The 27,976-nt window shown below is 32.3% G+C and overlaps 2 protein-coding genes and 1 long non-coding RNA gene across 5 annotated transcripts; 1 reads left to right on the top strand and 2 right to left on the bottom strand.

Moving 5' to 3' along the window:
* Positions 1-20,582, bottom strand: LOC118647708 (alpha-methylacyl-CoA racemase-like). Of its 3 annotated transcripts, XM_036293101.1 has the most exons (8): positions 20,329-20,582; positions 6,288-6,447; positions 2,231-2,318; positions 1,910-2,023; positions 1,599-1,737; positions 1,283-1,426; positions 907-1,153; positions 1-831 (listed from the first exon to the last, which is right to left on the bottom strand). In XM_036293101.1, exons 4-8 carry the CDS (start codon positions 2,015-2,017, stop codon positions 294-296), a joined length of 1,176 nt encoding a protein of 391 aa, XP_036148994.1. In that variant the 5' UTR covers positions 2,018-2,023; positions 2,231-2,318; positions 6,288-6,447; positions 20,329-20,582; the 3' UTR covers positions 1-293. The 3 variants fall into 3 exon arrangements, with proteins under 3 accessions (XP_036148994.1, XP_036148993.1, XP_036148995.1); XM_036293100.1 differs by lacking the exon at positions 2,231-2,318 and having other exon boundaries at positions 2-831; XM_036293102.1 differs by lacking the exons at positions 2,231-2,318; positions 6,288-6,447; positions 20,329-20,582 and adding an exon at positions 4,055-4,192 and having other exon boundaries at positions 2-831.
* LOC105839324 lies at positions 19,252-23,508 on the top strand. The gene is made up of 5 exons (XR_004964744.1): positions 19,252-19,474; positions 22,193-22,343; positions 22,871-22,967; positions 23,049-23,256; positions 23,335-23,508. It is a non-coding gene; the product is annotated as an uncharacterized LOC105839324 (long non-coding RNA).
* LOC118647712 (cytochrome P450 6k1-like) lies at positions 23,282-27,967 on the bottom strand. The gene is made up of 6 exons (XM_036293111.1): positions 27,780-27,967; positions 27,040-27,571; positions 26,295-26,663; positions 25,930-26,114; positions 25,485-25,776; positions 23,282-24,972 (listed from the first exon to the last, which is right to left on the bottom strand). The coding sequence occupies exons 2-6, from the start codon at positions 27,557-27,559 to the stop codon at positions 24,794-24,796; spliced, it is 1,545 nt and encodes a 514-aa protein (XP_036149004.1). The 5' UTR covers positions 27,560-27,571; positions 27,780-27,967; the 3' UTR covers positions 23,282-24,793.
* Positions 27,968-27,976: the final 9 nt, after the last annotated feature.

The following is a 27,976-nucleotide window of genomic DNA, read 5'->3' as shown; positions in this document are numbered from 1 at the left end:
TGGGTATATTATTAAAACAAACCTGTTATATCTAAATTAGCCCAGATAGCCACAAATGTATGTATGAGCACAAATTGTTCTCATGTTGTTAATAATTTAAAGATGTTAACATCTTGCTACGCATTTACGTCGTCCCTTGTGCTGTTATTTGCTAGCATTCGACACTGATCTTAAGTAATGCTAGCATAATGTTTGAAACGTGTAAAGAATTTTATTTCTGACATCGAATGCTAACAAACAACAGCACAAGGGACGACATAAATGCGTAGCAAGATGCTAATATTATATCTTTATTATATCATACTGGTTATGTGGGTAGTATGTTTAAAAAGTTTAGAGTTGTGTTGCACTTGATAAACAATTTCGTTTGACAATAGATCGTTAATTTCATTAGACTGAAATTTCAATTCAGTTAAGATTTGTACGGTGTTTTCACCCGCTCGTAGGTTTTTATCAGTTTCATGAGAAATGCCAGGTGTACGAGATAAACGAGGAGCAGGATTTGGAATTATGTCGTCTCCTGTAATCGTAAATGTCTGCCTCTGCTTGTTGTGAAGATGCAACGTGGCGTCTTTCAAACTTAACATCGGTGTCACGCATGCATCAGTACCATCAAATATAGTGCACCATTCCGCTTGAGTCTTTGTTTTGAAGATTTCCGTAATTTTGCGGCGATTTTCTTCAAAATTGTCGAATTGCGGTACATCGTTGCTTGAAAGACCAAGTTTCTCTAGGAAAATTTTGTAGAACTGTGGTTCTATCGCTCCAACACACATGTAATATTTATCCTTCGTTTCATATGTTTCATAAAAATGTGTTCCTGTATCCAACCTGTGGAAAGAGTAATTAAAAAATTTTCTACAGAAGAAAAATCAAAAGCTCGTGTTTTTGAAAAAATGCACTTACATATTTCTGCCACGTGGATTTTCCCATATACCCATTTTCTGGGATCTGAATAACCAGGATCCTAAGTATGCTGATCCTTCTACCATTGATGCATCTACTATCTGTCCTACATTACTTTTAGTTCGTTCATACAACGCTAAAATTATTCCAAGAGCGCACATTAAACTACCACCACCAAAACCTGCAGCAAGATTATTGATGGGTGGTGTAGGTTTCTCATTATATCGGCCAAGTAAAGACAGTAAACCTATATTAACAATTTATACATATGTTATGTATGTGTACACACACACACACATACACACACACACACGCACGCACGCACGCACGCACGCACGCACGCACGCACGCACGCACGCACGCACGCACACATTACCTGATAAACCTAAATAATTGATGTCATGACCAGCCATATCTGCGTAAGAGCCATTTTGACCATATCCAGTCAATCTAGCATATATCAGTCTTTTATTTGTAGCCATAAGTTCTTTTGGACCAATTTTTAATTTTTCCATGACTCCTATTAATTATAGATTTGTACAAATTAAAAAATTTTATTTTTTATTAATTATATTCTTTATTAATACTGATTTTTTAAATATTATACATTAAAGTTTAAGATTAGAAATCTTTCTCATTAAATTAACAACTGTTATTTAAATTCAACACTAATATATATCTTATATACATACCTCTCCTATATGTATCAATAATAACATCACTTTCATCACTTAATTTTTTGAAAATATTAATACCCTTTTCAGATTTTAAATTTAATGCTATTGACCTCTTTCCATTGCCCAAACAATCTTTGAACATCTGTCCTTTAATCTGTAATAATGAAAGATCATTAAAATAAAATTGTTAATAAAACTTTAATTTAAAATTATACTTTTATATCATATGGTAAATATTAATTAGTAAATATTAATAATAAAATAAATAATTTCTGCTATTATTTACATAAATTTTAGTACAATATTCTAATTCATTTCTTAATTACCTTATCTACTCTGATAACAGATGCCCCAAAATCTGCCAAAATCATTCCACAGAAAGATCCAGGAGCTAGCCCAGCTAGTTCTAAAACTTTGATTCCTTTTAGAGCCATCTGCTTCTATATGATAACAAAATGTCAATTTTATTTAGAAAATATGAATTTTATATTTATAATATCAAATAATTCTTCTTTTAACTTCTCCTATAAAAATAATATTATAATAATAAAAATATGAATTTTACCTGAATACAAATCTAATTGAATTTTATAATATAACATTGCAATATTCAATTAAATTTATACTCAATAAAATTTATATTTTACCTCTTAGGGAGAATGCACATTTTGGCAGAAAAGCAGAAAGCAGAAAAGCAGAAGACCAATCAGAACTCGCGTTGGTAGTCGACAGTTTCTGAAACAGAAAAGCAGAGTGCATTGTTTGCTACCATTATAAATTCTGATTGGCTTCTGCTTTTCTGTTTTCTGCCTTTCTGCCAAGGTGTGAATTCTCCCTTAGTTTGCTCTCGTAATCTTTGCACAGTAATCAGACCGGTGTGAAGCCAGCTGTCGGCTTAACACTTTCAATAAGTTGGAAAACGCTATTCGATTGCTAGTCGTTTGCTAATTTTTGCATGTTTTTTTATTTTGTTTGCTAATAATTATTTTTTGTAAAAAATTTAAATTAAAATTTGGACAAGTCCCCAGATAGCCACAAATGTATGTATGAGCACAAATTGTTCTCATGTTGCTAATATAAAGATGTTGCATCTTGCTACGCATTTACGTCGTCCCTTGTGCTGTTATTTGCTAGCATTCGACACTGATCTTAAGTAATGCTAACATATATGCTAGCAAAATGACGCAAACTTTGCGCGAAGTTTGCCGCAAACTCGAGCAAACCTTTGCAGCAAAATTACGACAAGGTGTGTCCGCATTAAGCTTAGCTTTTGCTGGCAAGACTTGTTGTAAATAGTATGACGCATATTTTATGCAAATAACAAGATAAAATTTGCTAGTAAAGCATAACAACAAATTTGCAGCAAGAACAAGGCAAACCTTGCTGTACGCAATATGATAGCAAATTTGTGGCAAGAATAGAGCAAACCTTGCTGTACATAGCATGATAGCAAATTTGTGGCAAAAACAAGGCAAACCTTGCCATGCACAATATGATAGCAAATTTGTGGCAAAAACAGGACAAATTTTGTCGAAATTAAGGTCAACAAAAATGAAATATTGGACTGATTAGTCCAATATCATATGTGAACGATGTAATCATACTTGGTTCTCTGTTCTCGACGAGCCCCTTTTATTAATCCAGTAGGTAAATCTTTTTCACGAGAAATGCGTCATCTCGAGATAGATATTAGTATATAAAGTCACCCAGAAATAAAGTTTAAAACCCGATAATCTAACCCTGTTATTTGCATAAAATATGCGTCATACTATTTGCGACAAGCCTTGCCAGCAAAAACTAAGCTGTTTACGGACACACCTAGCTTGTCGCAATTTTGTTGCGAAAGTATGCTCGGCAAGTTTTATTTTGTTCTTGCTACTAATTTGCCGTTCTTCTATGCTTAACAAGATTTCCTGTTTTTGCCATAAATTGTCATGTCGTGTAGCAAGGTTTGCTCTGTTATTTGCTTAAATTTTGCATTTTATCGTGTCGGAGCAAATCTTGTAATTTTGCTACGTAATTTATGTACAAGTCTTTCTTTGTTATTTGCAGCATCGTGTGATGAAAACTTTTGCCGTAAATTTGCTTGGAACTTTTAGAAGACAAAGCAACAGAGAATTACTTGTCATAAAATTGTTGTGAAAATTGAAACAATCCTTGCTGTAAAGCTTTCACGATATGTGATTTTAACAGGCCTGGCTAGCTGGGGTTAGACCGACAGCTGGCTTTCTACAGGTCTTGTTTGTGCTATGATTTTTCCAAATTGCATCTGTAGTAATCTGTAGGTGGCACACCTGTACGAGTGTTTACAAACAGAAAGAAAAGGTTATTTTATGTCGCATATGGCTCGTTTCAAAATATGCTGTAATTTACAATATATTATACGTAATGTATCACTATAGATTGGAGCGTATTAGAGGGAGTAAGTTTATTCCGGAGTAGAACCGAATTAGTGATACATTAGCTTTTACCTTTTTACGAACATTGACCCATGTGCGTTGGGACACTCTATCTGTATATATAATCCCAGATAGCACAAAATATTATTAAGGCACTATAAAAGTGAGTATTCTCACGTCCGCCATTTTTCTTCAAACTAGTCAAGTAACTAGCATGATGTTTTATATACATATATATAGAACTGAGTAATATGTATGAAACTAAGAATGTAAAAAGATGAAGTCAATATGTAAAATTAAAGATGTAAAAAAATGAATTTAATAATACGTTTGCACAGTTACAGTTAAAGAGTGAAACTAAAATGTCATGGGCATGTGAAGGGTAAATACGATACTATATGGATTTATTGATACTATTATTCAGGGTTGGGAAGTAACGCGTTACTTGTAACGCCGTTACCGTTTTCGTTACATTTTTTTGGTAACGCTCGTTACTTTTTTATGTCTGTAACGGTAACGGTAACGTCGTTACATTTTTACAGTAACGGTAACGAATTCAGCCGTTACTTTTATCGTTACTTTAGTTCCCTATATCTTTTATATCTGTTCAATAGATCGCGTACTGGTCGCGCGCATTATTCTTAATGGATAATTAATTCTTAATTGGATAAAAATATTCCGATATAGGGCGCTGGAAGTCAATGCCACATGAGAATGCCCTGTTGAAATATCTTGTTAATGCGATGCGTAAACCTTTTATTTTGAGATTTAAAAGACTGTAGATAGTCGTCTTCAATACGCAAATACATACAATATGTATAACCTATCTGCTAGATTATAGGTTACGTGCAATAAATGCAATTATAAAATATTTATTTCCATATTTTATAATATATATTTTAAATATATGTTTGAAAAATATTCTCTACCTTATATAGGCTGCATTCCGATAGTCACTGCTAGTATTAAAAGTCTAAAAGTCTATAGTATATGTATATGAAACTGAACTATAGATTTTCAATACTGGTAATGAATATTAGAATGCTTATATAACATTAATTTTTAAAAACAAAGTTTATTAATAATTTTTGACAAAATGACATTTGTGAATTACAATATAAATTCTTATAAAGATAAGTATATTAAAAAAATAAAGATATTAATATAAAAAATTAGAATAATTATTAATTGAGTTTAATATAAAAAAGCTTGCTATATATTAGAAACTAGTTTAAAGTTTTAAGTTTTGATTATATTGATTATTAAATAATGTAATTTTATAATTTAACATTTTACTTTAGCATTTCAAAAAAGTAACGAAAAAAGTAACGAATCGTTACTTTCTAAGTAACGGTAACGCGTTACTTTTTAAAATAAGTAACGAGTAACGGTAACGAGTTACTTTTTACAAAAAGTAACGGTAACGGTAACGCGTTACTTTTTTAAGGTAACGTTCCTAACCCTGCTATTATTGTATATTGAATTTAAATTTTCTGTATTCTTTTGTAAATTCTTTTGTAAGCTATATGTAATACTATGCATATTTTTGGACACTTTTATATAAGAAAAGATATTTCTGCGAACTGCAGTTATTCATGAATATATGTAGTTAAGTTATAAAATATTAAATTAATTTAATAATTAAAAGCAAAGTGTGTTTTATTAGTCATTTCATCAGTGTGTTTCTTCTGATAATTTTTAATTTTTTGCATTGATTCTATGTGCAGATGCAGTTAAATTACGATTTTCCGATAGTTTAGTAATGGCATTTTATAATTAATATTTATACGTGCAATTTCTCTTTTGTAATATCTATTGTGATATGAAATAAAGAATGATGTAATGTGATGCGATAAAGAATACACGAAACTATTGTACAATTGATATAGTACAAATAAAAGTATAACTGACACTAAAATATAGAATTATAATATATTTTTGTATTTATTTTGTTCCTGCTTATATTTAATATAACTTAATTTTAATTTTAAATTTATTTTTGTGTAGAGTTTAGTCAAAGTGATGTCAAAATGCCGTCAAATTGATAAAAAGACATGATGTTAAAATGACATCAAAATGACGTCTGTTTGACGATTCCGATATCAAAATCTACTTAAAGTATGGGACGTTTTGCAGTCAAAAAGCCATCATATTGATATCATTTTGACATTACTTTGACATCGTGCTTTTTATCAATTTGATAGCATTTTGACATCACTTTGACTAACACTAAGTCCGATACAAAAGGAGATTTCAGGCGAAAAGGCGAACTCAACTGAAATCACTTTATAATGGCTCTGAATACCTGTGGTCGAGACTATTTATGGAAATCGGCAAGAATTAGCTGCTGGGGCCGTTGTATCTGTGCTGTATGAGATCTGCCGAACGATTGATGTGTGTCCAGAACCGACGCCTCCATGGCCCTTAGCAATTGCGTCTTGTTTCCCCACTCGAGTCCTCGCTACCTAAGGAGAAATAAAAGATCGGATAAACGTCTATTAGACGTCGGAGCCATCTACATCTAAAAGAAAGTCTAGAAATATCTGATTTAGATGTAACGTGATTTGGTGTTATTGTGTTCGTTCAAAACCTTACAATAACAGTCTTTATACAATAACAATAAATTATTAATAAAAAATTATTTTAAGCTGCAAGTCATTTCTCGACGTCTAATAAACATCTAATAGACGTCTGTGAATGATAATAATTTTGAAGGGACGTCGCATTACTTTTTAAATAATTAATGCGATTTTGTTACCAGACAACACACAATATTTATAAAATATTTACAAAATATTTATGATTCTATCAAAAAACCTTAAAAATGTAAAAAAGATACGCCAAGTACATAAACGCGTGCTTTCCAAAATAAATTTGAGATCAATACAGTTAGCCAAGTATATTTAAAAAAAGACTTAAAGAAGTTTAATAAACATCTATTTAAAAATTGCTTAAACGGGCTTGATGATTAAATGATTAAATGATTAAAATCAACCAACGGGATTATAATGAAGCAAAAACTTGACGTGCCCGGCTCGTATTTTTTCTGAATTTCCGAGGCTCTATGTGGTCTATGTTATTAATATTAATAAATGTATATACAAGAATGTAATTAATGTGACTTGGATATTGTTTTACTATTTGTCAGTTTTTGCTTTATTATTATTGATAATCCCATTTTTTAAATAATTTTTGAATAGAACCATTTTTTAATGCATTTATATATTTGACATATCTTTTTTAACTTTGTGAAGTTTTTCATAGATTATTTTTTATTATTTGATTCGTACAAATAATTTTTATATCGTATAACATTAATGAGTCATTGCATTTTAACGAGCCAGGCACGCCAAGTTTTTGCTAATCCCGTTGGTTGATTTTAATCATTTAATTATTTAATCATCAAGCCCGTTTAAGCAATTTTTAAATGGATGTTTATTAAACTTCTTTAAGTCTTTTTTTAAATATACTTGGCTAACTGTATTGATCTCAAATTTATTTTGGAAAGCACGCGTTTATGTACTTGGCGTATCTTTTTTACCTTTTTAAGGTTTTTTGATGGGATTTCACTCCTTTTTGTATAAATTAAAGAATTACTTCTTTTTTTAATTACATTAAGTTTCATTATACATACTATTAAATGTGTTAATTTAATATGTATGCCTTTATCTTTATACCTATAACTTCGTTTTTATTACATTATTTTTCCATGTCTCTGTTCTCATCTTCCGAGTAACTTATAATATGAATTTCTAATTTATAACTGCCATCCGTGATGGAGTCACATCTTTAAATATTAAAAGTATTATGTTCTTTCTTTAAAATATTAAAAGATTTATAATTTGAAATTAAGTTTTTTTTTTACAAAAATAATTTATTTTAGAAAAATTAAAAAATCTAGAATTTTCAAATATGTTTTCATGTATTTAGTACACCACTTAATCTTTTTGTATTTGGTGTTTCACATTCTCAAGATTAAAGTTTGACATTATTGGTGGTCTAATTTGTTTTCCGTTTTAATTTAGAATCTGCAAATATTGTAATGTAAACATTTATATTTTTTTGTCACTTTTAAGACGTTATTTTCCATGGCTAAACTTTTTCTGAAGCTTCGTTTTGGAATTATGTTTGTAAATAATTAGTCCATTAATGCCTGATATAATGGGCAGGTACGGCTTTTTTTGTACTATACTGACGTTTGTTATTTTTATCATATTCTTTGCTTTCTATTAAATATCTAACTATTCTAATTATATAACTCTAATTATTGAATTTTATGTAAACTTTTTTTAAAGGTAATGCGTCTTAAAATTTATTTTTGACTATAATATTTCCTGAACATCACTGATTTAAGTGATGTTCAGGAAATATTATATCCAAAAAACGTTTTCTTTTCCAATTATTAAACTTTATTTAATATTTTTTAAAAGGATATGCGTCTTCAAATTCATTTAAGATTATAATATTTCATGAACATCGCTGGTTTTCAAAAAAACGTCTTCTTTTTGATTATACATTATCTATTGATTATACATTTGATATACATTAAAATTTAAAGAACTACATATATTTAATATTATTCTTTTTCTTAACTTTGTAATAACAACATTTTATAACAAGCAAAAATAGTAATATGTATATAAAGTTGCAAAAAAAGATAATCTTAAATTATATGGAAAAAAACATGTAATGTAAAAGTATTTAATAATTATTTTTTCCTCGTGTTTATTTTAATTTATATATAAATATATATTATTAAATATGTGTGGATATTAATAGTCGCCACTTATACATATATTTTATATGTATATTATACATCACATATTTGCATTAACAAGTATCTTTACCGTAGGTATAGTTTGAACATTCAGAGGCTTGTAATTGTATTATTTTTATATTAATAATATAATATTTTTTACATTTAATATATATATTACGTATATTATTTGTCTATGTTATTATTATTTTATTTTTTAATTTTTAAAATTTTTTCGCATACCAATATTTATCATTTACATTACATATATTTATATATATATATATATATATATATATATATAATACATATATGATTGTAATTATATTATTGTGCTAATTTTATACATATTTGCATTAACAAATATCTTTAGCTTGCATATTCAGAAGCTTGTAATTTTATTAATTTTTAATATTACAATATTTTTGACATTTACATGTATATCATGTATTTGTTTATGTTATATATTTATTTCATTTTTATTAACTTATTAGATTTTTTCACGTTTATTATTTTCACAATATTTACCATTTACATTACAAAATAGTTTTTTTAATATTTTGGTTTTATAAAATTGTAGGCATATTGTGAAGCCCCTTGAAGGACAAACCGGCTTTGCATGTATGTGTGCATGTATTGTAAATCTGTGGAAAATAAGTGATGAACTTTTTCGTACAAGAGATCTCGAGATTTCAGAATTATCAAGTTTATTATATTTTTTTCGCGTATCATATTCGCGTACAATATTCACCACTTACATTACAAAATAATTTTATGTTAGTTTTATAAAATTGTATGTGGGCACATTGTGAAGCCCCTTTGTGGACAAACTGACTTTGCGTGTGTGTGTACATACATGTGAATCTGGAAAATAAATCAAGTGAGCTTTTTCGCGCAAGAGATTACGAGATCTCAGAAATGAGTGTACCAATTTTAATCGAAGTGGTCGCAATCAAAAGTTCACATCAATATAGTCGTCGAACGCCTTATATAATACGTATACAAAATCTAAAATAAAATAAGATAATTTTTCTTTGGCTACTATACATTCTTTTTTTAACTTACATTATTAACATATAAATTTGGTTTTATGAACAAAGATTGCCTTAGATATCAACCAAAAATTTTGTTTCACACAATTTATAATTTGATAATAAATGAAACGTTGTATGATACCTAACTAATAAATCTGGCCAGTAAGATCGATTAATCAATATATTTGTTGTATTCATTTACTGGCGAAGAAAACGATCGTTAACATTTATTTATAATTTGGTTTACTAAATCTAATTTTTATGTTAATGTTATAAAAAATACCAACTAAATGTTTTTTTGCGTCAACTGATGCATTTGTTTGCCCATATACAAACAAGAGATTTAGTCGATTCAATCAAATTTTGTTTTTTTTAAACCAAATAAATTTCTCAGTGTAATGCGTCGTATATCTATTGAACCACGTGCCGCGCGCGTGAAGCAAGAAGAATAGTGAAAGTTACTAGACTTAAAAGTCATTGAACTTCTAAAAATACGTATCTCTCATATCAAGGACGTGAAATATTTTTCTTTCTTATTAGAATTGCGTGTATATTCAAAATAAGTACAAACCATGTTTTTCATTAAAATGGGTGTGTAGTAAGAAAACCAATATTAGCATCGTAGAAAACCGATGACTTCGACTAGATTACCCTACCACGCAAATTATTTTGAAATGTTTTTAAGAGCAGATAATGTAATATTTTTAAACATTATAATTATAGTAAAACATATATAATTTTTAACATTTTACTAAAATATCTTTTATAATATTATAAAAAATAAAGAAATACATTTTTTAATGTAAAATGTTATAAAGTCTCATCATAATAATGTTGTATTGTATATATAATAACTTGCTTATCGGACAATTTTTTTTTCGGATTTCTTTCTAAAAAGTTAAAGTAGCCTTTCCTTAAAAAAAATTATCTTGGCTTCTAAGCAACCTAGGACAATGTTCTTTTTTTTTAATTTAAAGAAGAATCGCATCTTTCAAATGCATTTTACCCCATTTTGTTAGCGTTAATATTGTAAAAGTTATTTAATTGTTAATTAGGCTTACTTTTTACACGTTTATTTGAGGCACTTAATTATATTGCACACATTTCGTAATACCGATATATCGATTCTGCAACTTTTTAAGAAGAAAAAAAAACTTTGATTTGTGCATGATCTCAAAAATGAAGAAATTAAATTTCAGTGGAGTGCGTTTTGGATAAACAATTAACATTACTCAAAAAGTTATTAATATTTTTTGATAAAATTTGGTACACTTTTATATCGTAATAAAAGCTGTTAGTAATATTTGTAATAAAATAAGTAATAAAAGCTTAGTCTTAAGTATTTGAATAAACGTTTTCTGTCATTGTTCGCTCTCTCTCTCTCTGTAGTAAGTTTAGAGTCTAGTGAATCTGTTTATCTTTCCGCTGTCCGCCTGAATTCCTATCAATCTAAGTATTACGGTAAAAGTTCCGGTCGTCTACTACGCAGTTTCCTATAGTGCGCGGTATCGGTCTTTAATCGTTCTCGTGGTGTTTGACGTGGTGTAATCATAGAACTTATACTAATGGAAGGGGAATAGCATATATTATCTGTATGCCGAAACTGTATCCAACATTTGTGCGACAAGAATAGATAGAACATGATTTGACATGAAATGAGACAGAACTAGTTTTCTACTTCTTGGACGAGTTCTTTTCCCCCTTCCATTAGTATAAGTTCTATGGGCGTAACACGCTCATTCCCAACGCTTTTCCTGACAATATCATAAATCTACAATAAAAGGGAATTAAACCCCCTCATCCCCATCTTTTAAATTTCCCCTTGCAAATTGCAATAAATAATAATTAATGTAGTATTATTGTGCAGTTTAATACCGAAATCACTTTTTGGGATATATATATACATATAAAAGTGTTCGCACATTATCCGTAAGATTCCCATTCCGAATTAGTGTTATACCTTCTATTCATTTGACACATTTCTTAATTTGTTAAATAACGTTAGTACTTTGTACTTTTTGTTGATGCTTTTGTTGAGATTTTGAATCGCAGTCTAGATGAATATTAAAAAAAAATTTTGCAAAAATTCCAACGTACATGTACTATTTGCAGGATATTCCATATTGAAAATGTAATAAACGGAAATAGTTAATACTAAAAGAGATTTAACGCGGAGCTCCGATGGCGAGCGGATGTGCGGGGGAAACTTGTCGGCGCGCGGGGGCATGACGTCACGCGGATCGGGGGGTCTCGCGGAGCGGGGATTGCTGACGCAAAATTTTCGGGTCCGTGACCTGTGAGCCTTAGAGGGGGAATCGGGTCCGCACCCGCCGCCGCCGCCGCCGCCGCCCGCCAAGCAGTATTTTTCGGTTAATTTTCCGACTATGATAGATAATGAATATTTATTAAAATGTTGTCAAGATCTTTATTTACATTTGGAAGGAGATTTAAACGGAATTGAAATTTTTGAAGAGATTATATAAGATGTTCCGATCAATAACACAAGCCAATTATTCGGCTCTAGATGCGATAAAATACATTATAAAAAACAATCTTTCGGAAGCATACCCAAATTTATTAATTGCGTTACAAATAATGTTAACGCCAGTAACCGTGGCTTCAGCTGAACATAGTTTCTCGCGGTTGAAACTAATAAAAAATTATCTTCGATCATCAACAAGCCAGGACCAATTTACATCTCTGGCTATTCTTTCAATAGATAGCGAAGTAGCAAACTTAATCAATTTTGATGACGTAATCAGAGATTTTGCAACGAAAAAAGCGAGACAAATTATGTAATATTTATCTTACAAAAAATATATGTAACATCCTTTGTACTTACAATAAATAATTCCTTACTGTAAAATTTAAGTATAGAATTTGAATGTGTATTCTGGCCCCGCAAAATTTTTGAACCAGACCCCGCAAAAGGTCACGCCGGCCCTGTTGACGATATATTCTTTCTTTTTCTTAAATATCTTATTTACAGTATCATACAATTCTAACTTTGTTTCTTATTGAATTGTATCGTACTGTTAAATCCTTGATGAAAACATTGATAAAAATTCGTAAATTTATTCGTAAAATCATTATCGTAAATTCACGATTGATTCTCAAATTGATAGTTTTTTTTTATTCGTCTATTATAATATTTGCCACATCGAGTTCTTTCATCGTTATCTTTTTTCTCTTACACGATATATTCATAAATATTTCTTCATATTTAATCAAAATGATGCAACAATGGAACAAACTTTTCTAACAGAAAATGCAAAAACGATAGAAAATGATATTATTTCTTTAAATTTGTTCTTTTTGATTTAGATAAGTGATGGTTTATAAAATACAAATCAATTAGATTCTCGGGTTTCTATTTTAAATAAATCACTGAAAATCTATCGTAACTAATAATGCAATTAACGATAGAAGAAACTCTAAGTTTTCTATCGTCATGAAAGAAAACTCTTCGTTGTATTGACAATACGTGATGTTGAACGTTAATCTCTAAGCATAATTATCGTAGAAGACGCATCGCGCATAATCTACCCAGACAGCACCAGATATCGTACGAATATTATACTCTCATACGTAATGTACTGTGATCATACCGAATATACGTAAAACATTCATATAACGTCTCAGTAGAATGTCATTTTGATATATCCTCAAGATAAACTTAGAATATAGCGACTGAACTTCGCAACTCCTACTGAATATACTGAGATTATATCTAATATACTCAAAACATCCGTAAAATATCCTATGATATATCTCATGTATATCTATCACATATTTCCAAAATATCTGCGTAATATCGAAAGTGAATCATGTCAACGCTATATCTATGATCTGTAACGTTACGCATTTTCGTCTGCCGTGTGATGCAGACACGTGGTGAAGTGTAGGATGTGAACGTGCGAACACGAACTCACGGACAACGTGGTTTTCTCAGGAATTACGCCCAGATAATTCTGGTATGCACATAAGATATAATATAGTAACGTAAACTATAATAATATATATATATATATATATACATATATTATTTAGGTTATAACCTACAATTATCTGAGCATAATTTCCCAAAGCACTCCAGCGTATTCAACAGATATTACGCTTCATTTCTCGCGATAGCTTCCTGATGTGCGAAATGATTAATTCCTCTTCTTATTTCTTCTTGCTAATTCTGTATGTTTAATTCCTTGTTCCTTATTCCTCTCACTATGCATGAGCCCATATAATGTGAACATACTGTAGACATATAATTGTGAATATACTGAAGATATACTTTAGACATACGTATAACATTCTTAAGATATATTCGGTATATTCTCATAAACTGCCAGCGAAATTCTATGGGATAAGGCAACGCGGACATAGTACGTTATGAGTATATACTCGCCATATCACAGACGTATCTCTAATATTATACGAATATTGCAATATACTTTCGCAATATCCTATTATCGTTCTCATAATCTACATGTGCTGTCTGGGTATTGTTGCGCGCGTACTGCACGCGTCGCCCAGCCGCGCGAGTCAGTTGGTTGTTATAAGTGATGCGCACAATAATAAACGGACACAGTAATAAACGGACACAGTAACAGACGGACACAGTAACAAACGGACACAATAACAAACCGACACAGTAATAAACGGACGCAGTAATAAACGGACACAGTAACAAACGGACACAGTAATAAACGGACACAGACCAAATGCACACACTGCACATGCGCACGGACCAAATGCACACACGGAAAGTCGCAAACCCATGTGATGCAATGAATGCTTTGCACGCCCATACACACACACACACACACACACGGGGGAGGTGCAAGGGGGGCCTTTGGCCCCTCTCCCGCACCTACCCCATCCAAGTCGCTAACCTATGTGGACTTTACTCTGCTTGCAATGTACACAGATTGCATTTGGCCCGTGCGCATGTGCAGTGTGCGCATTTGGTCTGTGTCCGTTTATTACTGTGTCCGTTTGTTACTGGGTCCGTTTATTACTGTGTCCGTTTTGCACTGTGTCCGTTTGTTACTGTGTCCGTTTGTTACTGTGTCCGTTTATTACTGTGTCCGTTTGTTACTGTGTCCGTTTGTTACTGTGTCCGTTTGTTACTGTGTCCGTTTCACTCAGCCTGCTGTATCCGTTTATTACTGTGCGCATCTGGGACGCTCCCGCAACGACTGCCTCGGGTGTCACTCTGCTCTCCGTTTTATAGTCGCAAATTCGGAAAAACAGGATACCGACAAAGAATAATGCGCAGTTCGGAACTTTCTTTGTAGCGGCCCACTAAGAGACCGCGGTCGCCAACGCGCTGCTAAGATCCTGGGGCTCCATTCTTGAATTCATTTGCAAGAGAAACGTATTCGCAAATTCTGTTCTTACAGAAAAGTTGAAAATTTATTGGCTATCGTATGGCTTTTAACCAATAAACTTGCAACTTTTCTGTTAGAGCGGGTATTTGCGCATACGTTTTCTTGCGAATGAATTCAAGAATCGAGCCCCTGCCGCCAAATGCGTTTGCCGTCGCGACGCATTACTATGATCCTACCGCTAAACGGATCGCCGTCGCGACATACTCTTATGATCCTACCGCCAATGGATTACCGCCGCGATATGGACACATCAAACGAAAACGCACGGCCAATTGTCTTAAAACTAATTTTCCTACAATAATACGTCATATCGTGTTAAATTTTTGCTATATTTTTGCGATTACTTGTGACGACAGCTTAGTGCTCGATTTCTGCTATGTTTTTGCCATCAACAACCGATAAAGCAGATCGCGTTCTATATCTGCTGCGTTTTCGCCGGCATGCATGACAGCAGGCTGTGCTCGATTTCTGCTGCATTTTTGCTGTCAGTACTTCATGTGACACATCGTGCTGTATCTTTGCCGCGTTTCTGGTGTCGCAGCGTGATAGTATTTCATGCTTTGTTTTTGCTGTCTTTCTGCGTTTAGAGTTTAATTTGTCAGATTGTGTTTGATATTTACTACGAATTTGCTGTCATGTTATGGTAGCAGATAATATTCGATTTTTGCTGCATTTCTATCAATATTTTATGTTGATAATCTGTGCTGTTAGAAACTAAGCTTAATGAGGAAGCAGCAGATTGAAATCTGCTGCGATATAATGCTCGAGTTTGCTGGCATATTGCCGGCAAGCTGCTAGCATTTTGCTTGCTGGGCTTTTCTTAAAAAAACATTTATCACATAGGAAACGTTTACCATATAAAATGAAGTCTTCTATTTTTCATACTATAAATAGAAATATGAACAATGAAGAATGATCAAGTGCTGTTGAGAAATTAATGCGTAATAATTACGCCGTAATCGATTAGATGTTGGCTATACAATTGATGATTATTGAAATTCATAGTGCAAACATGAACACACTATTTTTAAGTTGTTAAATAAGTTAAAAGTTAAAATTATCCACGCTGTTTGTCCTATTTGACATTTCATAACGTCATATTTATAATTGCAAATCAAATGAGAAGATGAGATTATTGGAGACTTTACCTTTGGTAATGAAGGAATTGTATCAAATGTTTAAAATACTGCATATATGTTTGATTGTATTGTAAAAGCTCTTCAATTCGTGGAATTGCTTTGAGAATCTATCGCGGTGTCCGGTCAACATATCCGGGAGCACGCCATGAAGCTTAAGGGGATCCGGGAGTGACAGAGTTACCGACATTTTTTTGGGAACTTGGATTTTCGAATTGGAGTAACAGAATGCAAAATCCTTTTACAGGATTAAAGTACGCACAAAAATGAAGGGGGCGACGTACGATTTGTTCCGATAAATAAAAAAAAATTGTTATTTATTAGTCACCTAACGACAATGGCTTAGTTTACATCGTCAAAACCTTAGTACACGTATTAAGTTTGGTGCGCACCAAAGCCTTAGTACGGGCGCGTTTACATCGAATGTACTAAGCATGTACTGTGAAAAATATAATACAAATTTAATTCATGTTGATGTCTCCTACTAAGGCATTTTCACACCGGTTTTTAGATTTTAGCACTGAGGTTATGCTCAATTGCTAAATTCTCTCTAAAATGCGTTTTATGCGTTTACATCGACATTTGTATCACTTGGTACGCGTATCAGTTTAGTACGATACTCCTACTTGATACGCTCGTACCAAATTGATCCGGCAGCGTTTACATCGTGCGTACTAAATATTTAGTACGAATTTGATACGAATATGGTACCTGATACGCGTATCAAATGCACGATGTAAACTAAGCCAATATTTGCTTCATACAAAAAATCTATAGTTTATATGTATAAAATAATCACGTCGCCCCCTAGAAAAAACTCTCAGGAATAATATCGTGCAATTAGAAATAAGATTAGAATCCTAGAAAAAAAGATTCGCATTCCGCAAATTGGAAAATGAAAAAACGAAAATTTGGGTTATGTACACGTAAAAAGTCGATAAGTAGAGCAATATGAAAAAAATTTTTTTCGTTTTCAATATAAAATCCAATTTATAGATTAATATTAATATGTGTACTTTAATTTTGGAAAAGGATTTCTAAATCTATACAAGAAATACATATAAAATCTCATTAATGATGTGCACGAATGACTCTACCTTATCGACCTCGATCAAATTTCAAAGGCACTCCTGGATCCCCTTAAACAGGATTTTCACGCCACAATTGTACAGGGGCTCGATTCTTGAATTCATTCGCAAGAAAACGTATGCGCAAATACCTGCTCTAACAGAAAAGTTGCAAGTTTATTGGTTAAAAGCCATACGATAGCCAATCAATTTTCAACTTTTTTGTAAGAACAGAATTTGCGAATACGTTTCTCTTGCAAATGAATTCAAGAATCGAGCCCCAGGTGCGAAGAGCTCAACGAAGTTAGCCCCCCCCACTTTGACTTTTCTTAATTTTCTTTTTACCAATCGATTGGTCGTCGCTTGGTGATGTTTGGTACCGTATTCAAAACGTTTGGTGGTTCCTCGTTTTTTCAGGAAATCAAAAATACATTTTACGCGACTGACCAATCAGGAAGCTCGTTTAAAGGCAAACATTGGGTCTGTTCACATTGCTTCCAACGCCCGGATATATATTTATCTCGTTTCAAGTGTACAAACATTTTTGAGGATTTCAAGCAACGCGAACAAACCTATTAATTACTATCATAACATTAATTACTATCTCAACATTGCGTTAAATAACATCAACACCCGATTCGAGCGCGTTGTCCTAAAGGCCATTACACATAAAATTCCGGACAACACAATACTTGATTGGGATTGGTCCATTTTCTTACAATGTAACTACACCTTAGTTGCACATCGGCGTAATAAGGCGATTTTTGGTGATCGTTTGGTACATGTAACATGTCACATCGACGAAATGTAGCGACACGAACACTCTCCGCGGCCATGTGCGCATGCTCTACGGTCATACGTACATGCTTTGCGGCCATATACGCATTCTCGGTGGTCATGTGTGCATGAAATAAAGGCGCGAATTCAAAATGTATGTGTATCTGTAATGATTCCTTTGTATTTTAATGGTATATTAAATGCCCAAATTCAAGCAGTTTTTACATATGGTTTCTAGTAACTATATAATATATTATGATACAAATGCATACAAAAATGCGTGAAAGTATAAAGATCTTGTTAATTTTTTGCATGGAAAGTCGCAAACCCATGTGGTGCAGAGAATGCTTTGCACACACACACACACACACACACACACACACACACACACACACACACACACACACACACACACACACACACACACACACACACACACACACACGGGGGGGGGGGGTGCAAGGGGGGCCTTCGGCCTCCCCTCCCGCACCCACCCCGTCCAAGTCGCTAACCCATGTGGACTTTACTTTGCTTGCAATATACATAGGTTGCCAATGTACATTGCAAGCAAAGTAAAGTCCACATGGGTTAGCGACTTGGACGGGGTGGATGCGGGAGGGGGGGCCGAAGGCCCCCCATGCACCCCCCCCGTGTGTGTGTGTGTGTGCAAAGCATTCTCTGCACTACATGGGTTTGCGACTTTCCATGCAAAAGATTAACAAAATCTTCATACTTCCATGCACTTTCATATGCATTTGTATCATAATATATTATATTGTTACTAGAAACCATATGTAGAAACTGCTTGAATTTGGGTACTTAATATACCATTAAAATACAAGGGAATCATTAATTAATAGGTTTGTTCGCTTTGCTTAAAATCCTCAAAAATGTTTGTACTTGAAACGAGATAAATATGTATCCGGGCGTTGGAAGCAATGTGAACAGACCCAATGTTTGCTTTTAAACGAGCTTCCTGATTGGTCAGTCGCGTAAAATGTATTTTTGATTTCCTGAAAAAACGAAGAACCACCAAACGTTTTGAATACGGTACCAAACATCACCAAGCGACGACCAATCAATTGAAAAAAAAAAAATTAAGAAAAGTCAAAATGGGGGGGCTAACAGAAAAATTAAAATTTGTTTTTGATTTCCTGCAAAAACGAGGAACCACCAAACGTTTGGAATACGGTACCAAACACTACCAAACGACCACCAAACGATTGGTAAAAAAAAAAAAAATTAAGAAAAGTCAAAGTGGGGGGCTAACAGAAGAACCAAAATTTGTTTTTGATTTCCTGAAAAAACGAGAAACCACCAAATGTTTGGAATACGGTACCAAACACTACCAAACAACCACCAAACGATTGGTAAAAAGAAAATTAAGAAAAGTCAAAGTGGGGGGGCTAACTTCGTTGAGCTGGTGCGAAGCGTCCTGGATACATGGAAACAAAAGCGCGAGTCGGCATTGACCACACAATTGGTCTTTCTTTTTCGCTGCACTGCTGCACTGGTGCAACAAGTTAGAATGAGAAAAAATATATTTGTCTCACTTTAACTTATTGCATCAGTGCAGCTAAAAAGAACAGGGGCTCGATTCTTGAATTCATTCGCAAGAGAAACGTATTCGCAAATTCTGTTCTTACAGAAAAGTTGGAAATTTATTGGCTATCGTATGACTTTTAACCAATAAACTTGCAACTTTTCTGTTAGAGCGGGTATTTGCGCATACGTTTTCTTGCGAATGAATTCAAGAATCGAGCCCCAGGGGCTCTATTCTTGAATTCATTCGCAAGAGAAACTTCTGATCTTACAGAAAAGTTGGAAATTTATTGGCTATCGTATGGCTATTAACCAATAAACTTGCAACTTTTCTGTTAGAGCGAGTACTTGCGTATACGTTTCTCTTGCGAATGGATTCAAGAATCGAGCCCCAGGTCAAATGTCATCGAGCAGGCAACTGGCACCCAGCACCTAACCAAACAAATTTTATCTTTTAAATTGACGGGAAATTTAATAGTATTGATCTTAGAAGCATCTTATTCTAAGTTTACTTCTTCCCGTAAATAATTTATATCAACAATAATAATACTCAATGTATGTGTACGTGCAGTGCATGTGCGTGTAGGATGCATTATATAGGTATATATAGGATATACATAAACGAAAATATGAATAAATTTACTTACGGAAAGAGGTCGAATCTTGCTGCAAACTTAATAAACAGTATCCCACGTGTATTTTTCCACGAATATTTTAGGAATATCTAAACAAGGTTAGCTGGGAAGTTATTTCCAGTACAGCCCGTCCACACACGTAATATGTGCGAGAATTAAAAAATTGTGTTGGATTAATAGTCCAGCGAAATTAGACTTTTTTGGGGAAAAAATTGGTAACTCAGGTTTGACTGTGCGTAAAGCACAATTAGCCCGGATCTACAATAGGTGTAGTAAGCCTTATGCCATAAGAAATTATAATCGAGTATGAGAAGAATAAACAAATATAATTGGTTAACTCCTTAGGGCTTTAGGCTTACTATATTGTAGATCTGGGGCTCGATTCTTGAATTCATTCGCAAGAAAACGTATGCGCAAATACCCGCTCTAACAGAAAAGTTGCAAGTTTATTGGTTGAAAGTCATACGATAGCCAATAAATTTTCAACTTTTCTGTAAGAACAGAATTTGCGAATACGTTTTTCTTGCGAATAAATTCAAGAATCGTGGCCCTGGCCTTATGCCCAGTCTACAATGAGTCGTTGGTCGTTGGTCGTAAGAAATTTAACCAATTATGTTCGGTTATTCTTCTCTAAGATCAACGGTGATTGGTTAAATTTCTTACGACCAACGACCAACGACTCATTGTAGACTGGGCAGTAATGTGCGTACATTAAGACAGATACGTTTGCCACTCGCAAAAAGCTGGGGATTATTGCAAAATTACGGGTTAAAGTGAACAAGAAGCAGTTTTTTGCTTGCGTCTTGTAAATTAAAAACGGAATCGAAAAAAGTTTTGAATAAAAGTTGTAGGTATTAAGTAGATCTACAATAATAAATTTGGTTCATTAAGATCGGTCAATTAGTTTGGTTGTAAAATAGAAAAAATCATGAAAAATGGCCATTTTTTTAATTGTTAATAACTTTCTTAAAAATTAACTCAAGCATTTAAAATTGTAAGAAAATATAGCTTTTATAACAATAAAAAAGTGTACCAAATTTTATCAAAAAATATTAACAACTTTTTGAGTAATATCAATTGTTTATTCAAAACGTGCTTCACTAAAATTTAATTTCTACATTTTTGAGAATATGCACAAACCTGAACCAAAGTTTTTTCTCTTCTTAAAAAGTTGCAATATGATATATCGGTATTGCTAAATGTGTGCAATTCAATTAAGTGCCTCAAATAAACGTGTAAAAAATAAGCCTAATTAACAATTAAATCACTTTTAAAATATTAACGCTATCAAAATGGAATAAAATGTATTTAAAAGGTGCGATTTTTCTTTAAATTTTCAAAAAAAAAACATTGTTTTAGCTTGCTTAAAAGCTGAGATAATTTTTTTCTTTTTTTAAATCACTGTTGCTACAGTTATAAATATTAAGAGCTGAAATTTTGACAGCGTCTTATTAAATAGTTAAAGTAACCTTTCCCAAAAGTTCGAAGCGATTCATGAAGATAGACCACTGCAAACGTGTTAACAATAGCAGTATTACTTGAGGGCGGCGGCCGACGGTGCCGCGCGCACGCGAGCGCCGTCAGTTGACGCGCGGCCAGGCGCGCGCGTACAAAATAGATCTGGTGCGTTCAAATTACTTCAATCGATATCTCGGAAACTAAGCGGTCTAGAAAGACGATTTTTTTTTAAACTGGGCTATCTCGACGAGACAAGATTAATGAGTATAACTATTTTTTTATATCTTCTCAAATAAACGTAATAAATAATTTTTTATATAATGACTAATCTACAAGATAATTATGTTATATTTCTCGTATATTATTTTAAAAGCCACCTAACTTTTTAATACAAACCGAGTTAATGTTACACCGATAGTGGTACTTCCGCCGAAGGCATCTATTGATTCCGAGACTGCCATTGATAATCTTATCGATACATCTAATACAGGATCGTCATTAACAGGCGATCAGTTGGATTTTGTGAATACACGAAATGACTCTACATCACCTGATACTCTTGCACAAAGGTATAAGATTTAACTATTTTATATGTTTTATGTTACCTTCTGTTTTATTCTTCTTAATTGAGAAATAACGAAAATAATTTCTGTATATTTTTTACAAATACATGTTCTTTCAGAGACAGCTTTATTGATCGCTCATTTGTATCAAGAAAATGTTCTTCAAAGACAAGAAGTAAATAATTTGTTAATGGACCATCAACAAATAAATTGCAGATTTTAGAAATTGTGTTCTAGAATTGGAATCGACTTTTTCTATTAAAGTCAGCATTTATTATATAAATTTTTTTAATTTGATTTTGTTGCGTGAATGTAAATTATGCGAATATTCTAGAGTAACAAAATTGTAACGGAAAAACAAACGTTTTAGAAGTTAATGAAGGAAAACATAATTATATTAGCGAAAATTGAAGAAATTGAAAGTTTGTGAGATTTTAATTTACAATTTTTTTATATAATTACATTGCGTTTATATTAAAAATGCATACTTTTAAATTATTAGTGATGATTTTGCTTTTGCTAATTTTTTTAAGGAAAAAAGTGAAGTCTTGGGGAAAAATTCAAAAAATTGAAGGATGGTTACTTGAAGCTGAGAGAAGGGCATATCAGAATCTGCATATAATCCGAAAAGTACGTATTTGAGATATCGGCAATAAAAAAGATTGTCTACCGCGACTATCATTTTATTTACGACATTATTATGTACGAAAGAAAGCTGAACTAGAAAAAGAATTGGGACGAATAAAGATATTACGAGAGCAATCTGAACGTCGGAAATTGAAGGCGAAAAAGCGATTACAGGACTTGCTTCAAGGACAATAAGTTGTCGTCGGAACAATAAGTACAGAGAGTAGCGCAAGCGCGCGAGGATTTGGAGAATGTTGGAAAGAAACTCGATACTGTTCAAACTGAAAATTTGGTGAGTAAAGATTTTTAATCAATGGTTTAATTTCCTGAATTATTTTATTACACTGACAAAAAATGCATTACATTCTAGGCGTTGATTGCAAAAATGGATTTTATTACATCTGAGAAAACAGTTTTGGAAGGATTCGAGATCTCCATATTTACTGATACAAAGGCAGGAACTGGATTTACGAATAGCAAATTTGGAAGCTGATGTTTGTTTGATTTACTATGTGAGTAATAATGTAATTGAATAAATATGTTTACTCAAATTAGTTCAGACGGAATTATATAGATCATTTGTTTCAGTGAATGCTATATCGGAGGCGGATTCTATCTTGCAACACGTGAGATGCATACGACCGATAATCCAGCACTAACTTGCATACCCAATTATCTAGGAAGTTTATTGGCGCCGACAGACAAATCGTTAGATGATTTAGAGGAATCATACAACATAAATCATAGACACTCATAAATGTTCATTTTAGTTTCTCTTTCTTTACGCACAAGTTTGTCCTTTGTTCTGATAAGCCAATTTTCTATTACATTGTGTGTTGAATATTTAAGGTTTGCTGGGCTTTAACGTTTCTGACAATAATTTCACAATAAACCAGATGATAGACCATAATATAGTGTTGTGCTTAAGTTTTGCTTCTGCTGCTGTTACTGGTAATCCGGTAGACCGCTCAGGTTATTATATTTATTATATATGGCGATGCAGACGGCGTGAAGCGCCAGAGAACATTATGACGTCTTAAAGACGTCTAAAAAACGTCTTATATTTTTATAAAACGTCTTATAAAACTATCAGAAAGACGTCTTTTAGACGTCTTTAAGACGTTTTATGACCCGATTTACCTATATAGTATATATTTACCTGATATACGAAGAGCTAAAGGAAGAAGAACAAAAATACAGTTAATGCTCGTGGGCGAATTACTAATATAATATTATAACGTTATTTTGTAAATGAGAATAAGTGAATGAAAATGGATATACATATATAGCTGTATATGTACATACATATATCATCGCATCAGCATATGACCGGCTGCTCTCGTGCCTGCCTCCTATATATATATTTACAATGTCGAGATGAATAAAGAAAAAACTATCATTCTGCCGATGACCAAAAAATATTTGACAAAAATTCCCCTTTATATATTTTTTGTAACTATAGCAAAATATATTTTAAATTTTATGTTGGTAAGTAGTCGTAAGTTATATGTATTATCCTAAAGTCGAGTTTAAGAGTTGAATTGATATTTTGTTACTCCTGCAACAATCTAGATACATGTTGGAATAAGAATTGAAGTCTTTCGTGTTGAAATAGCGCATTTCGCTATACCTGTGCATCGAAAATGGTCCTTTTCTCACTTGTCAATTCACAAGAATCACTTCGACGCACATGTGACAAAAAATATATTTCTTATTATGTTATTATGTTATTAATACAGATTAGTCCGCTAATGTTAATATATTAAACATTTTATATCTTTTTTTAGTATATATAAAAAATATTAAAAAGTTAATATATTTTTCTTATTTTAATCAACAGTATTAACTTTTCGCAAGGTGAGATACATTACGCCATTTAATGGGGTTGTCGTGGATATTAACGGTTCAATTTTTATTGGTATCAGAGTTTTTTCGCACGGTGTCACTTCACACTCATTTAAGAGTTTAGTGAGTATTAGTTTTATCAGTAAATGTCCGAAGCGATTTCCTGAAAAATATACATAATATAATATAAATATAATAATATAATATAATATATTTATTAATCTAAAAAAACAAATTTGAAAAAAAAATACTGATTTTATTTTGCAACTTTATAATTAAAGCCATCAATGCTATAACTAAAAAGTCTATCATCAGACTGAAAAAGTTTTGAATAAAAGTTTAGAATGATACTATGGCAATACAACATTAATTTAATTGCATCAATATTAATTAATTCCTTACATTGCAATTTATTTTTAATGATTATTCATTTCATTATTCATTTCATAATTTATGCATGAAACAACATTCTTGATACTCTATGTTACTTATATTAATTTGTGTTTTTAAAGTCAATTTTATAAAGTTAAATATTAATGACATGACTTTATAACGTACTTAGATGTAAAAATCTAAATTTGTACAAATTGGAAATATGGTTTCAAATTTTCGTTCTAATTTCGTATGCAATATCAATCTTTAGCTGATATGACAATTAAAATCGATTTTCTTCACCTATACACGCGTGTGGACCTCCTCCAAATGGAAAGTAAACACATGACGGTATATTGCGTTTGTTCTCCTCACTAAATCGTTCCGGATCGAATTTTTCAGGATCGGGGAAATATTGCGGATCATAATGTAGGCCAAGCATCGGGATGTAAACCGGTGTACCCTTCTCAAGTACGAGATTAGAATTCGGTATTTTGTAAGTTTGCATTGCTTTGCGATTTAAAAATCCCAACGGTGGATACTTTCTTAAAGCTTCTGCTATCACCATATCCATATATGGTAATGACGATATGAGCTAGTAAAATATAGTTTTTTAATACATTAATTTGTCAAATTTTAAAATTTATTCAGGAATAAAATCAGAAGTATTCGGCAAAAATATCAATCAATAATCTTTATGAAGCGCTTGTCATAGAAATCATTTGACAAAAGTGGCTAATTTGTTTACCATATCGTATGTGACATTTCCATCGGAATTGTTAAGCGCCTCGTGTATTTCTTCTCTCAGTTTACTTTGAATGTCGGGTTGCAACGCGAGTTCATACAACGCGAAAGCAGCCGGCACTGCGGAACTATCGAAACCAGCTGTAAAGAAACTAGCTGCTTGTGCCATGAGATCATCCCCATCGAATTCTAAAATTTAACTCATCTATAAAATCTCATCTGTTGGTGGTTTTTGTATTTGCTGACTAAAGTCGGTTAGCGTAATTATTTCTCAGATATTTTGTTAGTTACCCTAATTTTGTTATCGCAAGCCATTATATAACACATTTTTATTTAATCTCATATATAAAGTATAATTATTTCGCTTACTGAAGCCCTCAATTTCTTCATCACTATTGTTCTTCTTGAGCTCGATCAAAATATCGATAAGATCGTATCTCCTCTCGCCAGAATTCATACGTCTAGTGATTGTCTCCCAGAAAAGTTTACGCAAATACATGGTAGTATCCTTACCGAACATTGTTAGTTTAAACAGACGAACTAGATTTGGAAGAAAGAAAAATCCGAGTATCGCCCAGCCACGTATATAATTAGTTTGAAGTATCATCTTGCCATATTTGCGGAAATCAGTGTTCGGATCTTTGAACGCGTTCACATCAAGCCCGAAAGCAGTGCTACTGATTATATCCATAGTTAATTTAGAGCTTATATCCTTCACGTCTATTATTAATCCTTTACCTGTTGACAATATCATTAATTAAAATTAAATCTGTTTAGCTGTAGACTGATTCTCGCGTCCACACTGCTCTAAGTAAACATCTACAATACGACATTATAAATTTAACAAAATTGTAATATATTTTAAAATTTTACACAGTTAAATTCATAATGTATCCAATGTACTAATTTGAGACTTTTAAATTATTTTTATGTCGCTATTGTGCTCATGTTTTGTTATGCTATCCAATATGCCGTTAATTTAACTAAAACAATAAGTTAAATAATTGAACTAGAGAAATGTGTACTTTTAACTCAAATTTAGTTATTTTCTTTATTATATTCTTCATTAAAAGAAATTTTTTTATTTCATGAATTATTGAAATCTTCAACTTACCATCCAATTTCAGCGAATTGAGATATTCATCTAAGTGTTTCCCACATTCTAACATTAGGCCAAACATTTTTTTCATTCTACCCGATGTAAAGAATGGCGTCAATTTCGTTCTCACAATTTTCCAAGCTGGATTTTTGATACGGAAGAGATTGGCATAACCCATACGATCATTCGGATCAGACGAGGCGTATCGATCGAAGAAGGTATTAAAGTCTTTTATCATAACGCTCTTAATAATTTCAGGATCGCGAAGGAGTAAGAAAGGCTTATCGAAAATATAGAAACCTAGATAAGCTTCACTCTTCGCTTGGTCGTAGAGCTCTTTTAGATAATATGATGGGGCTTTCTTTAGAAGTAGACATTCCATAAAATTGCCCACGAAAGGTGTTGGTTTTATTTGGAAAACACCTCGTTTTTCCCAGTATTTAAAATTACGGGTCATGTAAAGGTAGACGATTATAAACAGAATTGTTAGAATTATTATTCCATCTAGGCTCCAGTAGTTCGTTATGAGCGCCATTTTGCAGATTTTCTTGTATTTGGAAATGGAAAAAAATTATATTAACAAAATAATTACACCATCACTATAACACGTTGTAGACTCGTATTGATCGCGAAAAGTTTTGTACTTAAAGTTTAATTTTTATATGCGACTAATTTCAGATTTAATTTATTTCTATGTGAAAATACGCGTTGAAATCAAATTAATTAATTCGAATATAGTTATAATTAACAACTACCTTTATTACAATTACTGTAAGTTTATTGATGTTGTTTATAAAGAAAAAAGTAACATGTGCATCCTAAAGATGAGTTCACAGCAAATATTGTTTTTGCACTACTATATTCACAATTCATGCGAAATGTGATTTACTCGAAGTCTAAAGTTACACTGCGCAGTTCTCATGTAACAAGCATACAATAATTTTGGGTGTTC

This window comes from Monomorium pharaonis, chromosome 10 (genome assembly GCF_013373865.1).
Source record: "Monomorium pharaonis isolate MP-MQ-018 chromosome 10, ASM1337386v2, whole genome shotgun sequence".
NCBI lineage: Eukaryota > Metazoa > Arthropoda > Insecta > Hymenoptera > Formicidae > Monomorium > Monomorium pharaonis.
The sequence above is the reverse complement of the archived record's forward strand: the minus strand, read 5'-3'. Positions and strand labels throughout refer to the sequence as shown.